The sequence below is a fragment of the Melanerpes formicivorus genome, unplaced genomic scaffold, assembly GCF_026170545.1.
Source record: "Melanerpes formicivorus ecotype bairdi unplaced genomic scaffold, bMelFor1.0.p_v2 SCAF_14, whole genome shotgun sequence".
NCBI lineage: Eukaryota > Metazoa > Chordata > Aves > Piciformes > Picidae > Melanerpes > Melanerpes formicivorus.
Window position 1 is genome coordinate 9,640,284 of NW_027142366.1, and position 15,513 is coordinate 9,655,796.

General features: G+C 42.4%; 1 protein-coding gene across 4 annotated transcripts in view; it reads left to right on the forward strand.

Annotated features, from left to right (window-relative positions):
• The window catches only part of MYH11 (myosin heavy chain 11), a 54,183-nt gene that overhangs the window by 21,761 nt on the left and 16,909 nt on the right, over positions 1–15,513 (forward strand). For 3 of the 4 annotated variants that reach the window (XM_068146857.1, XM_068146860.1, XM_068146859.1), the window contains exons 5-20: positions 2,132–2,234; positions 4,464–4,484; positions 6,873–6,965; positions 7,807–7,870; positions 9,316–9,414; positions 10,384–10,527; positions 10,900–10,995; positions 11,333–11,451; positions 11,612–11,764; positions 12,204–12,377; positions 12,562–12,735; positions 13,202–13,316; positions 14,170–14,363; positions 14,525–14,646; positions 14,760–14,829; positions 14,967–15,127. In XM_068146857.1, coding sequence (XP_068002958.1) covers positions 2,132–2,234; positions 4,464–4,484; positions 6,873–6,965; positions 7,807–7,870; positions 9,316–9,414; positions 10,384–10,527; positions 10,900–10,995; positions 11,333–11,451; positions 11,612–11,764; positions 12,204–12,377; positions 12,562–12,735; positions 13,202–13,316; positions 14,170–14,363; positions 14,525–14,646; positions 14,760–14,829; positions 14,967–15,127 — 1,902 coding nt within the window. The remainder of the gene's footprint in view (positions 1–2,131; positions 2,235–4,463; positions 4,485–6,872; positions 6,966–7,806; positions 7,871–9,315; positions 9,415–10,383; positions 10,528–10,899; positions 10,996–11,332; positions 11,452–11,611; positions 11,765–12,203; positions 12,378–12,561; positions 12,736–13,201; positions 13,317–14,169; positions 14,364–14,524; positions 14,647–14,759; positions 14,830–14,966; positions 15,128–15,513) is intronic. The other variant, XM_068146858.1, reaches the window with a different exon arrangement.

Genomic DNA, 15,513 nt, shown 5'->3' on the forward strand with positions numbered 1-15,513 from the left:
TCCTTCATTATTTATTGACCTTTGAGGGTTTTTTTGGTCCTTGTAGCTATTGAGATCCTGTCTTGTTTTCCATTTCACGTTGAAGAACTTTTTATTGTCCACTTCAAAAGGAAGTTCTAGCCTCCAAGTGTATCTGCAGGGAGGAAAAAAACCAGAAAGAAGGAAACCCCTCAGCCTGTGCAGGAGCAAAGAGTTAAAGATGAAAGCAGGGAATAAAATGTTGAGTAACTTCAGCATTAGAGGACAGTAGGCTAATTACAAGTAAAATGATGCCATATATGGTAATACTCAGAGGGAGTCAGGGGAAAGCCAAATGATGGGCACTGTTGCCCTGGGAGAAAGGAAATGCAATTCCTGTAGTGATGAACTACAAATAACCTTTAATAAAAGAGAATAGTTCAAAGCCTGGAGCTTGTTTGAAGAAAGTCCTTCTATTTTAATTATTTCCCCCCCCCCAAAGAAACAAAGTTGTGAGGTAGATTTATTTGAAAACTTTGTATGTATATGTCTTCAAATTGGAGTGTTTGGTTTGGAATTGTTCCCAGGACACTTAATTTTTATCAATAAAACATGGAAATGTTTTAGCACTGAAGCCCAGGCAGAGATGAAGCCGGCCTCTATACTGTGCAAATTAGCCCAAGCCTTGCGAAAAGGAAGGTGTCCATCTCAGTTACTTCTGGTTGAAACTCTAAAAGGCAGAAGGAACAATTCTCATCATGTCATAACCCAGGCAGGAATTGTTTCTGGTTTCCTAAGGTTTACATCAATGTCACTCCATAGTGAAGTTTCTGCCCAGCACCTACCATATTTTTTAATGTCCATTTATCACTGGTCCTTCGGTTAGGAAAAATTAACTCCTGTATTTCCTATTAAGGAAAAGAAGCAGAACTGCAATGGATCTAGCTAAATGGTTTCAAAAGAGCTGACAAATTCCATGGGATTTTGGAAACTATTGTTCTTTTTAATTTTAAACCCATTTCAGTTTAAATCCAAGACAAAGAGGTCAAATTTACATTTAGACTGTTGCCTTCCTCACAGCACTAGCTTGACATGTTTGGAAAAGCTTGTTCACTACATCCACACCCACTTTACTGCTCTTTTTGATTGCTGAGACAGGACAGGATCAAAACATTTTGATCTATATAATCATCAGAGCCAAAGGTATTTAGAAGCCTTGAAATGATGAAGGGTGACAGCGAGGGAAAAGTAGGTTGAAAATTTTCTCCTGAGAAAAGGCTGTGCAAATGTGGCCTCTGTACCTGTGCTTTGAAAGCTACTGTTTTGCTTTAAAAGAGGGCTTATGAGTTAGAATCATAGAATCATAAAATCAGTCAGGGTCGGAAGGTACCACAAGGATCATCTAGTTCCAACCCCCCTGCCATGGGCAGGGACACCCCACACTAGATCAGGCTGGCCAGAGCCTCAAAGTTGTAAATAAACTTAACCTGAAAGTCCTCTGGGAGTGCTTTCATGCTTTCTACCAGTGCTTTCATGCTTCCCAAGGGACAATGCACAGACCCAATCTAGGAAGCCAGTTCTGCTGGTCAGACATCTCCCCACTTGAGATGTTCATTGCTACCCTATTAGCAGGACAGTCCTACCTTTGGTCCCACTGAATTCAAGAAGCACTTGAAAATGGAGTTCAGATGAAGCAGGATCATTTGCTTATTATCCAGCACTAATACAGGCTGTTAGTCTAATGCCAGAGTTTCAGGAAAGGAAACTGTTGTATTGCTGCTGCTGGTTTTTCCTTACTGCTGTACCACATCATACTTGATGTTGTATTTTTTGGTCTTAAAATACAAGCACGCTCCTTGCCAGCTCCACTTCTCATAAATGTTCAGATGCTGCCAAGCAAGATGAACTGCTGTTCAAAAATGCATCATGTTTTACAATTGCCTTAAATGGCCCAGTGTCCAGCCCCAGTACTAGTGAGACAGAGATAAGGCTCTGATGCATGCAGGGCTCTTTGCACAACGAAGTCAGGTGGATTTGGAAAGATGCCCTTCAGGGGTAATCACTAACTGAGCCAGGCAGTTTCTAGTCCTGTTTTTGTGCACTAAACACATGATATGGCAGAAGGAGCCCACTACTTATCTACCTTCTTTTCTGTTACTTTCTTTCCCCTCAGAGGTGAATCTGGTGCTGGGAAGACAGAAAATACCAAAAAGGTCATTCAGTACCTGGCTGTTGTTGCTTCATCACATAAGGGCAAAAAGGACACCAGCGTCACTGTAAGTGAGCTCTTCATATTCAACTCTTCACCAAGTCTGTTGGACTGTACTGAGCTGTGATAGCAGCAAGTCAACATCTGTGGCTTGCCAAACAGTTGACATAGTAAGGGTACACAATTATGTCATAGCTCTATGTTTATGGAAAAAAAAGCTTGTTTGACACTCCCTTAGGCATCAAATCAGAATATACTTCACTAGCAGAGAAATACTGCTAGCCTTCCACATGCATAGCACCTACTTATATCCTCCCATGAAGACCTTGAACTCTGCAAGGGCTCCGGTCCTTATTTTACCCTTGCCCCCTGGGAACTAAGTAGTTTGGGAAAGCTTTCAACTAAGACATCGCCCAACTGCATCACAGAATCATAGAATCAATAAGGTTGGAAAAGACCTCAAAGATCATCAAGTCCAACCTGTCACCCAACACCTCATGACTACTAAAGCATGGCACCAAATGCCACGTCCAATCCCCTCTTGAATACCTCCAGGGATGGTGACTCCATCACCTCCCTGGGCAGCACATTCCAATGGCTAACAACTCTCTGTGAAGAACTTTCTCCTCACCTTGAGCCTAAACTTCCCCTGGTGCAGCTTGAGACTGTGTCCTCATGGTCTGGTGCTGATTGCCTGGGAGAAGAGACCAACCCCCTCCTGGCTACAACCTCCCTTCAGGTAGTTGTAGATAGCAATAAGGTCTTCCCTGAGCCTCCTCTTCTCCAGGCTAAACAACCCCAGCTCCCTCAGCCTCTCCTCGCAGGGGTTGTGCTCGAGGCCTCTCCCCAGCTTCGTTGACATTCAAGAGTCTCAATGTCCTTCTTAAAATGAGGGTCCCAGAACTGGACACAGTACTCAAGGTGTGGCCTAAGCAGTGCTGAGTACAGGGGCACAATGACTTCCCTGTTCCTGCTGGCCACACTATTCTTGATGCAGGCAGCATTTAAACTTGCAGAATTTTGATTGGCTTTGTTAGCAAGTGAGTATTTTCACTAGCTGGTAAAGATTCCCAGTGGAAAACCTGTCTTTTGTTTGCATTGCTCTGTCAGAGAGAACAATTTTTTAACAGTACTTTGTTCCTCCACAATTTGTAATAGTCTTACCTTAGTGGCCAAAGTTTGTTCTCTTGCTCTGAACCATAATGCAAGCTGATACCTGCTCAGTTCCCAGAGATCACGAGTGTGGCTGGGGCTCTCAGCTGCCTTTCCAGGCCCTGGGGTCATGACTCGAGCTTCTGCAAAACATAGCAGTTCACTTTGTGATAAACCAGGCTTAGTTCAGGAAGTCATTCCAGTGTGTCCCAAATGCAAGACTGGCTCCAAATGAAGTAATTAGTAGGGTAGTAGGAAACAAAGTAAAAACCTCCCAACCACACCTGTGCATGGTCTGGCATCTGCCCTTGTCTGCTCTGCTTGGCAGCAGACAGAGGACTCCAGGGCGAAGGGTGTCCAGCATGGCCTCTTCCAGCATAAATAACTGTTGTGTACATACAGCAGATTCTGCTTTGAGGCAAGACAGGAAGTAGATGTCCCTTTTCATAGTATCTTCTAGAATTCTGTGATTAAATTTTGTGGAAACAGTCCAAGACTAAAGTAATTATTTTCCTTTGTTGGCTGTTTATGCAAAAAAAATCTTATTTGTTTCTACTGGGCCCCTGCTCAGTGGCTGGGGAAATAAATTTGTGGTTTCAAGGCCATCCCTAATGGGCATCTAACTGCAGTTCCTGCTGATTCCTCTGGGAATCTTGGGATCAAATTGGCCCTGAGACAGACCTGAAGGCAAATATCCACCAGTTAGGAGCTGAAAGAAAGTCTGAGCTGTTCTATAACATGTTGACAAACAGCAATTCAGTGAATGGGACTAATAACACTGCACCATCAGTCATTGAGAATGAGTGAATAGCAAAAATGGCTCAGTTGTACTAGAGAAGAACTGGGGGTTTACCCTAAAACATCTGTCCTTGTCTGGTCCTGGGAGACTAGTCCAGGACTGTATGGAAATGCCCCCCCTTTGCTCCAGGGTTTGGGGTGGGTTTTATTCCAGTTAAAATGCTCTCTACATGTTACCGGTATCCGTACTCCTGGTATGTCTGCGGTTGACTTTCTGTGTTTGTGTTCCTGGTTTAATTGCATGGAAACTGTGTATTGGTTATTTTAATGCAGGAAAAAGCAATAAACATGTCTGTGTAATGGAAATGATACTGACATTTGTTTTATACCATGTTATTCAATGCAGCAAGGTCCATCTTTTTCTTACGTGAGTAACTTAGCCTGTTTGGTGTGTGTTGAAGGCACTGAGTGCAGACCTGCATGCTATTGTTGCACCTCCAACATTTAAGAGAGATTTTGTTGAAATATGTTGTGTGATACAATTAAAAGCAACAATAGCACCAAAGACTCTCACAAATCAGCTCTAACTGTGCCAGGCTCCATGGTAAAGGATGAGGTCTGGCACAGGCAGGGTCATCTTTCCAGCATCACTCTCTTCCGTATGTATGTGTTTGAAGCAAATTTCCCACGATCCTGAAAGAGCCTCTCAGCCTGAAGCTGAGCAATGTGATTTCTGAAAGAAAACACCCCAAATGCTTTTTGTGCTTCAGGCTGAACTTTTTAGGACTGTTGTGAAATAATTCCTAAACCTCACAGTGTTTGGTTGATTTGTTTGGCTGCATGCTTTCCATTTGATACTGCTTTCAATATTACTTTTACATTTTCATGTGACTGTTGAGAATTGTTCACATCCACAAAAGTTAGCATGCTCTTAGCTTGCTGTGATGTGTACCAGAGCAATTCCCACTGCAGCAAGTGTCTGCAGGTGTTACAGCAGCTCCTTACAAGCCCTCATAGGCCCTCCTGTATTCTGGCATGCTGTATCAGCATACCAATGCTTTGGGAATCTAGGCAGGTCAGCTGGAATATTCTGTTTCTCTGCGAGGCAAATGGCAATATTTTTTGTAATGGGTTTATTTTTCCCCCATTCTGACTGCTGCCTCTTAGACTTTGGCTATGGTAAAAGGCAAAGTATTGCCTCTTAGGTAATTTAGTCCTTCATTTGACAAGCTCCCCTAAAAAAACCTTTAACTAAAATAAAATCATTGCTGGCATAAGCAACTCTGTGGAGTTCAGCAGACTGGGAGCTGCATACAATGCTATTAAAGACACAGTTTTACACCTCAGGTTCATGTTCTCATTATGAGCAGGTGGTATCTCTCTCAGTTTAGGCTCTCTCTTTGCTGCCACCACTTGATTTCAGCAACACCCTCTACTCATAGTGGAGTTCATAAGTTTACAGAGTGCAACTGGGAAGAGTTGCTGAGTACAGAGAAACTTCAGGGACTTGTAGGAATTTATTGCTTATTCCAGACTCCTCAATTAACTTGGTTTGAAATCTGCCTTCCCTCTTCCCACAACTCTTAGGCAGTAAGTCTGGGGGGATTTTTGGTGGGGTTTTTCTTTACTGTTTTCAAATTCAGTCTTGATACAAGCCTTAGGTTTCAAAAGATCAGTGCTCTCAGGAAGGTGCTCATTTTCCTGTCTTATGACCCTGCAGTGAAGTTCAGCTATTTGTCAACAGTCTGTTGGTTTATAGTGATAGTTTTGAGGCAGCTTTCATCATTGCCACCTAAGTCACAAGACTTTCAGGAATGGCCTTTAGAAAAAGGTTACCAGTTTTGCACACTGAGGAGCACTTTCATTTTCCAAATTATTTCACCCAGGTTCAACCTAAATATTGCCATACTTTCTAATTAAAAATATCTAAATGATATCATATTATCTATCAAGGACTCTCTGCTTTCAGGGTGAGTCATCTGACACAATGCATGTTACTGCAGAGTAGTAGTCAGAGAATAGCATGACAAGAAGCAAATCTGAAAAGGAGTGACCTCATAGGACAGGGCTGAATGAAACACTCATAAAAGCTGTGTTTACAAGCAAAGGATTTCTTCAACTTCACTGATTTGTTTACACACAGCAGTATTAAATGCATGCATTTTTCATTGCATGGTTTGTTTCATTAGCAATTACCAATCACAATTAACAAGATAATACAAACTTTGTGTCTTGGCATGAGAGTTCATTATCCCAGTTTGAAATACATCAATGCATTTGCATATTTAACCTATATAGCCTTGCATGGAACATTATTAATAGACTTGATGAAATGTGCTTTGTAGCTTTGTGCTGCATTACATTAAAATGATTCTTGGCAAGTTACTCTAATTACATCTTCATTTGCTAGCAAAGGATATCAATAAACTAACTTGAAAAAGACATGCTAGAGGTTTCTTTAAGAATGCCCCTTCTTAAAAATATGTTAAACTGGAAAGAAAAAAAACACAACACTTGATATTGAATGACCCTTTTTTAAAGAAAGGCCAGTCATGATGCTAACCAGATTAATAGACTGACCTGTCACAGGCAACAGAGCTGGAAAAGGGTTGTGTGTACAGGACAGCAGTCAACTGCACAAATACATAAACACAGAGATTAACTGCAAATGAAGACAAATCCACATGAAGTGCAGCGCTCACCAAATAAAGTTAGAGGCTTCGATTATCTCTCACATTTGTCTCCAGTGTACATGCAGTGGTTTTAATTAAGTACTTGTGAAGCTTTGGGCTAACTGCATCTGAATGAATTCTAGGGTGAGCTGGAAAAACAGCTTCTGCAGGCAAACCCTATTCTTGAAGCTTTTGGAAATGCCAAAACTGTGAAGAATGACAACTCCTCCAGATTCGTAAGTAGGAGACATCCAGCCGGGTCTGGGGTGGGGGAAGGTACAGCATCTTCTAAAACACAGTGCACGGACATTGGCCTTAACAGTACTTCTCTAAAGAGCATTATAAACCCCCTAAAAAAACATTTGGAATTCCTCTCTGAATAGGAATTTTGCCTTATAGAAGATTACAGATTAGTTCAAACTTAACAGTACCGCTGTCTCCACACAATTCAGCAGTTTCTGCATGGCCTTCCAGTCAGTTCCTGCTCCAGGACATGTTCCCTTTCAGCATATTAAAAAACAAAAATCCCTGCTTTCTTATAAAGTGTGACTGTATCTTAGCAAGAGCAGTTAATAAATTCAAAACTACAGGAGAGAAAAGCCTCGCAGATTCAAGTTAGAATGATGTGAGCTGAGGGCTGTCACTATCTGCTGACAGCTTTTTCTGGGAGTGGAAGCAGATGGCTGATTTTCCTATAAACCCTCTTCTCCCATCTCTGCTCTCTCCCTGAAAAGTCCAGGGATCCAGGCAGATTAACCTTAGCATAGGGACCTTGTCACTGACCTTTTGGAAACTGAAGTAGAAAACACATGTTGTCATAACCCCAGCTTCTAAAGCCTGGCCCAGTAGGGAGGACTCCTTTTCCTCTAAGGGCCTGAATGAAATGTGGAGGCAAGTTTCTGCAGAAGGAATACCAAAGTTCACTTGCTTTCTGGCTTTTCCACGGGTTGACCCAGCAGGAGGGAGTCAATCATGTTACTGTTAAGAAGACAATGTACATGTCTTATTAAGCTAATATTGGAAAACCTGGCACAACCTGAAAGAACAGCCTAATCTAGATCTGCTTTCCCTTCACAGGGCAAATTCATCCGCATCAACTTTGATGTGACAGGCTACATTGTCGGAGCAAACATAGAGACTTGTATCCTTTTCAGATGAGCTGCACTGGAAACTAAGTAGGGTGAGCAGAAGGAAGTAAGATAAACAAGCCCTGTTGCATGTCTAAGAAAGGCAAATATTGCTGAGGCTGGTATAAACAAAGATGGAGGGAAGTGGCTCCATTTATGCTGATACCAGCTTCTCCGTTCGTTCTGCTCTTGGGTTTACATTTTCAGGTCTGTTTTCTCATCTATAGCAAAGTGTGCATTTCCTCACACATGGCTTCAGAAAATGGAAGCACCACACCTATGGCAACAGCAGAGGACTTTAAAAGCCAAGTCCCAATAATGCAGTAATGGAAACAGACAGTTTTGTGGTTAGGGTTGCATGTGATCTTGGGAGCCATGCAGTCATGTTGTTTTGAATCAATAACTTTGATGTACAGACATATGGGGCAAATTCAGCTTAGCCTGACTTCTCTTGCCAAGTACTGTTGCCTCTTCCATTGGTCATGTTTATAAGATAGTGTGTTTTAATGAACAAATGAATAAGTAGCCAGACTCCTCAGTGCTGCATTGCTCATCTTTGCATAGAGAAGCAGCTGCTTGCTCCAATATAAGCAGTGAAGGCCCTTATTTCTTGGCTGTAGCATAAACAACAAAAAGTTTATCTTTCTGTGCTTATTTTGACAAGCAATCTTTAGAAAAAAAATCAGGGCTGTTGGGGTTTTTTTTGTCTTGACAGAAGTTTTAGCTATAGCACTTAAAAAGTGAATCACTGACTGGTGGGGAAATATTTACACTATTGCCAGCTTCATTTTTAGGAGCTTAGTCACAAAAGTGGCCCATAAGTAAAGTTCACTTTTATTGCTTTCATACCTACAAAACTGGCCTCAAGACAGGAAATAGATACAGTCATTGTGGTGACAATTATACCAGAGCTCCTGGCACAAAATTAGGCACAGGTTCATGTTAGACAAGCTCGTGGCCGTGAAAATGATCAGGGGGCTGGAGCACCTCTGCCATGAGGATAGGCTGAGGGAGCTGGGGTTGTTCAGTCTGGAGAAGAGGCTCCAGGGAGACCTAATAGCAGCCTTCCAGTACCTGAAGGGGCCCTACAGTGACAGGATGAGGGGCAATGGCTTCAAACTAGAGAAGGGCAGAATTAGATTGGCTATCAGGAAGAAGTTCTTTGCTATGAGGGTGGTGGAACACTGGCACAGGTTGCCCAGGGAGGTGGTTGAGGCCCCTTCCCTGGAGATATTCAAGGTAAGGGTTGATGAGGCCCTGGGCAGCCTGGTTTGGTTGAGGATGTCCCTGCTGACTGTGGGGAGGTCAGCCTAGATGACCTTTGGAGGTCCCTTCTAGCCTGGACCATGCTATGGCTCTATGATTTCAACAACACTATCGATGGCTCTGAGGCTGATGGCACAATTAAGGAAGGACTGAAATACGCTGTTGGTTTGTTTTTAACACACTTGACAACCAGATCTGCTTGAAAAATCCCGAGCAATTCGTCAGGCAAAAGATGAGCGAACCTTCCACATCTTTTACTACCTGATTGCTGGAGCTTCTGAACAAATGAGAAGTAAGTGACTTGCTAATGATTCTTGGATCTCATGGAACAGTCTCAGCAATGCTTTACTTCAGTAATTATTCTCAACTTCTTTAAGCCTATGTAATTCAATCCTTTCTGCAAATAAACAGTGCTTTAGCTGTAGCAAATAATTCTCTCAAGGGAAGGATAAAAAAGCTTCAACTGATGCTCACCTGAGATAGGTTGTTTGCAGTTTATGGGATGTTTCAATCTACAGCAGGTGCAAACCCATTCGGATCCCATTGTGAAGGAAACTGAGAAGACTAATAGAGAAGAGAATTTGTCATTTTCTTACACAAAAGAAGCTGTGGTTTTAAAATAAATTAAGATAATATCTTCCTCACAGCACATTATTACTCTGTGAACCCATAGCTTCAGCATGCTGAGCAGGTAAAAAGTGTAAGGATTAGACATAACAGTATGTATTGAAACATCATGGTTGAAATATAATATCTCTCCTTAAATAACTGGTTGCAAAAGAATGTATAAAGCAATAGATAACTCTCTATTTTCCCTGGGGCTTTTTTGTGCTGCTATGTTGTTGGCCACAGCATAGGACTGAAGAGCCTTTTGGGTCGGCCAGCTATGGTTGTTACCTGGCTCCATTCTTATTATTACCTGATATGAATCCCCACAGGGAGAGGTGTAATTAAGTAGGTTACACATGGTGTGAAGTGAAAATCTGTCAGGAAGAATGGCTCATATTTGAGTCCACAGGGTGCAAAATCACACTGAGGAGCAGAGACATTCCTCAGTTACTACTGAAAACTGGAAACTTAACACGAGCCTGCAAAATTAAGAGTTAGGCTCAAAATACACAGCACAACATCCTGAAGTTCGTACACAAGCATAGTCTTCCTTCAGTGAAACAGCAGGGTTCCTGTGATCCAGTGGGGGAACTTAGGAGCCAAAAGCACTGAGCTGATGCACTTATGTGGAGCTTTTCTTCTTTGCTTTTAGATGACCTGTTGCTGGAAGGCTTCAATAACTACACCTTTCTCTCTCACGGCTATGTGCCTATTCCCTCTCAACAAGACGATGAGATGTTCCAGGAGACCTTGGAAGCCATGAAAATTATGGGCTTTACTGAGGAAGAGCAGATCGGTAAGAACTGTTAGCAACGCTGGAATCAAGGCATGCACCTGCAAGTGACACCATACAGAGATGACCGTGGATGCAAACTTCCATGCCCCAAGTGACACCTTGTGGCAGAAATAGCATCAGCCCATGGCTTCAGCCTTGGACCAGCTGTGGAAGCAGAACTCTGTCACATCTCACCCCTGCATCAGTGACTGAAGGCTGCCGAGAAAAATACTGTCTTGCCTTGCAGGGCAGCAGTGCAAATCCCAGCCTTAGTAAATTTAGATGATGCTCCTGCCAGGGTGTGTGTAAAGGTGGTGACAGCAGCATTCTCTGCTACAGTAGGAGTAGTGTCTATGCTGTTCCTTAACTGTGTTATCTGTTTCTCTACAACAGCTATACTGAGAGTCGTTTCATCTGTCCTACAACTGGGTAATATTGTCTTCAAGAAGGAGAGAAACACTGATCAAGCTTCTATGCCAGACAACACTGGTATGAATTTGCCACTTAAAAAAAAATAATATTACCATTAAGAAATTAATAAAATAGCAGCAGTGAGCACTCTTTATCAGTACTTTTAAATTAATTGTTATAATATATATACACATTACAGGCTTTAAAAACATTCATGCTTAAACTTAGCTCAATTATCACTAGCTTTTCTAGTACTCTGCACAATACTTCTGTGGCAAGTGGCATCTCCTCTGTGTACAATGGAGGAGCTTTTAGAGAAGATAACTTCACACACTTGCTGAGCTGCTCCTGTTCACACTTAATGACCTGCTAAGGAAAGCTCAGTCTGAAGTAATATCTCCTTCTTTTATTCAAGCTGCACAAAAGGTGTGTCACCTGATGGGGATTAATGTGACAGATTTCACAAGATCTATTCTAACCCCAAGGATCAAAGTAGGCCGAGATGTTGTCCAGAAAGCTCAGACCAAGGAGCAGGTACGTGCTGGCAGTCTGCTCAGCTCGCCCAAAACTCTTCTCTTTGCTTCTTTTTTCCTTGCACCTTGTCTTAAGGGCAATGTCACTTTTCTGTCTCATCCCTACAGAAATTAGCAGCTAATTTGGTTGCTACTTTCACTGACACTTTCTTTATTTCCAGGCGGACTTTGCCATAGAGGCTTTGGCCAAGGCCCAATTTGAACGTCTCTTCCGCTGGATTCTAGCTCGTGTAAACAAAGCTCTTGACAAAACAAAAAGACAAGGAGCTTCCTTCTTGGGGATCCTTGACATTGCTGGATTTGAGATTTTTGAGGTATGAACTGAGGGACACGAGCTGGCTAACCTCCTATGATCATACAGCAGTTTGCATTTAAGATGACAAACATTTAAGCAGAGAGACACAAAACCAATTTGGTTCTTTCAAGCTGGCTTGCAGCACGTGGCCCACACAATCCAGAGGCCTGCTGCACCTGGCCACTTGCCTCTCCTGTGGGCAGGAAGGGCTGGTGGCTGGCAGCATGCTCCTTCTAGGCTTCTGCAGGACTCAGTGTATAGAGCCAGGCTCTGCTGTTATGGTTTATTGAACAGGTTCCAGTGCAAAGATTTGCAGGTTAGAGAAATATGGAACCCTATATTTGAGTTATTGTGCTATATAAAACCAAATAGCAACTAGGAAATTTCATCTTGTTATTTAAGTCCCCTCCTGAAGGTCTCTTTCTAACATTAGGAATTCACTTTTTTCCTCTCCACAGATCAATTCCTTTGAGCAGCTGTGCATCAATTACACTAACGAGAAACTCCAGCAGCTTTTTAACCACACGATGTTTATATTGGAGCAAGAGGAATACCAGCGAGAAGGCATTGAATGGAACTTCATTGACTTTGGCCTTGACCTGCAACCTTGCATTGAGCTGATTGAAAGACCAGTAAGATTATCTCTCTGTAGGTGGGATACTGCATAGGCTGCATCAGGGTCAGTTATCAGTATAAGAGCCATTTAAAGTATTTCAGACTCTTTGTTGCCTGGGAGGATTTCTGTCATAAGGGATAAAGAAGCTGGTGTTCTTCTCTGCCTGGGATGATACTGATCTGGTATTGTTCACATTGCAGACCAACCCTCCAGGTGTCCTGGCTCTGCTGGATGAGGAGTGTTGGTTCCCCAAAGCTACTGACACGTCTTTTGTGGAGAAACTAATTACCGAACAAGGAAACCATCCCAAGTTCCAGAAGCCAAAGCAACTCAAGGATAAAACTGAGTTCTGTATAGTCCACTATGCAGGAAAGGTACTGGGCAGATTGGAGTTATGCTGATTTAGGAAACTTTGATTCTTTGGTGCCCAAACAGTAGCTGCATCAAAAGGGACAGCTTTAATTACAGAATGTATATATTAAGGATTTTAATTACAGAACACATGAAATCAGATTTGCAAAACCTTTGTGCAACCTTTCTTTTCATGTGCTACGGTCACATGAAAAGAAAAATAACCAGCACCAGGGTTATTGAATCTGGCTCTTCAGATTCCTGCCTAGCAAACAGATTTTCGATGGTTTTGTTTAAACTTGGGTATGTTTATGTCTGCAAAAAGCTTTTCAGACACTAGTGCATGCAAGAACTTGGCTCTCAGCCACAGAGAGCCTTTCCCATCGCTCTCATCAGTGTGATGCTCTGGTAGCACCCCACCCCTTGTTCTTGCACGCTCCAGACTCCTCTAGGAAGAACTTATTTTTGACACAGCACTCTTTCCTGCAGGTGACCTACAATGCAAGTGCCTGGCTAACTAAGAACATGGATCCCCTAAACGACAATGTGACTTCTCTGCTGAATCAGTCTTCAGACAAATTTGTAGCCGACCTTTGGAAAGACGGTATGAATTGTGACTCTGAATCAAAATGTGGCTGAAAGAGAGAAACTCCTAAGAGACATTCCTGATAGCCAACCCTTGCTGGCAAGAGACAAGTGTGCAAATTATAAACATAGAAGAGACTGAACTAAGAAAGAAGAATAATATGTTCCAAAGACATACTTAGGGAAAGCCTCATTTCCCCTCTTTAAGCACTAGCAGTAAAATTCCCTAATTACCACTATTGAGCAACACAATTAATATCATTCATTCCATTGTTATAACGTTGCCTAATATGTGATAGTGCAGACTTGATTTAGTACATGCTGCCCTTGGGGTTTATCAATGGCCCTACCTGCTCCTCTCCCAGAAGTATTGCACATTCTCTCCTGTGATGTGTAATTTCAGCCACCTCAGGCAGAAGTTACCTGGATCTGTAAGACACACACACTACAGTATCAATATTTAATACATGGTGACCCACGTGCATGCAAACACCAGCAAGGTGGCTCTGAATTAACAAATAAGTAAGGGAAATCATTAGCTAGACTTTGAGAACCACTGCTAACATGGGAGTCAAGAGATGTTCCTGGTCCTGACACCAACCTGCCAACTGGAGATTTTGCAGGACTGTCCTCTTTAAAGCAGACATAAAATGGCTGCTCCATTCTGCCCCCAGTTAACAAAGATCCTTGTTTTCGTGTTTGACAGACAATCTGCTCAGTGGGCTCTTCTAGTGCTTTTGTTAGTGTGCTTCTATGGCATCAAAAATACATTGGTCTGCTTGGGAAGCTGCAATTTTACCATTGCCAGTAACAGGTGTAACATGAGGTGAGCACAGTTTGTATAAGAATTCCATTCCTTTTTTCTGTTTCAGTGGATCGCATAGTTGGGCTGGACCAGATGGCCAAGATGACTGAAAGCTCACTCCCCAGTGCTTCAAAAACCAAGAAAGGCATGTTCAGGACTGTTGGACAACTCTATAAGGAGCAGCTGACCAAACTGATGACCACCTTAAGGAATACCAATCCCAACTTTGTCCGCTGTATCATCCCAAATCATGAGAAAAGGGTAAGTTTCAAACGCTCAGTTTTCCAACTGCTGACACATTATTCATGCTAAGCCACTCATAGTACCAGTACAGTGAGTGATGTGTTCAAACACAGGCATGTGGCTGGCACCACTGCTATTCATTTCCACTGTGCTAAAACCTGTTTCTGTTCCCTCTTCAGGCTGGCAAACTTGATGCCCATTTAGTGCTGGAGCAGCTGCGCTGCAATGGTGTCCTGGAAGGAATTCGTATCTGCAGGCAGGGATTCCCCAACAGGATTGTCTTCCAGGAATTCCGGCAGCGGTAGGGATCCCTCGCTCACTCCTAATTCTGTGTTTAATCATGGTGCCACACACATCTTTGTACAAAACACTCTGATGTATTTCAACCTCCCTAACATCAATGTCTTTTGGCAGATATGAAATTCTCGCTGCAAATGCCATTCCTAAAGGATTCATGGATGGGAAGCAGGCTTGCATACTGATGGTGAGGAAAACATTTTGGATCGTATTGATAATCAGCTCTCTACTTCTCACATAAAAGCTATTGAGAGTAGTGAGAAGTAATTTTTAATACCCTAAACCTCAGCACTGGAGTTTACAAATACCCCTGTTTTCCTCCAGATCAAAGCATTAGAACTTGATCCCAACTTGTACAGAATTGGGCAGAGCAAAATCTTCTTCAGAACTGGCGTTCTGGCTCACCTGGAAGAAGAGAGAGACCTGAAGATCACAGATGTTATCATCACCTTCCAGGCTCAGTGCCGAGGCTACCTAGCAAGAAAGTAAGAATACTTGCTAAGAAAATTCATGTTCTCTGTATAACAAACTGAAGATACTAATATGTTTTATTACCTGTTATTTATAATGCATTAGAACTCAACATGTGTCCAGTGAAGCACTCGCTTCCTTCCCCAAAGTCTCTTAGTGTAATTACAGGGAAGCAGTTATATTGTGAGGCTTCTCACATACTCTGTACAGTAAGGTTTCTGAGGCAATGGCCCTAGTTGTGGAGTGCAAACAGCTGAAAATCAGAAGAGTTTCAAAAAACACCAGAAAGCTAAGCAGAGTTATCACCTTTCCTCAAGAAAGCACAGGCAGTGTTGAAGTGCTGAAAGATCTTGTGCCAGATTCTTTCATACATTATTGTGAGGGCAGTGGAACACTAGAA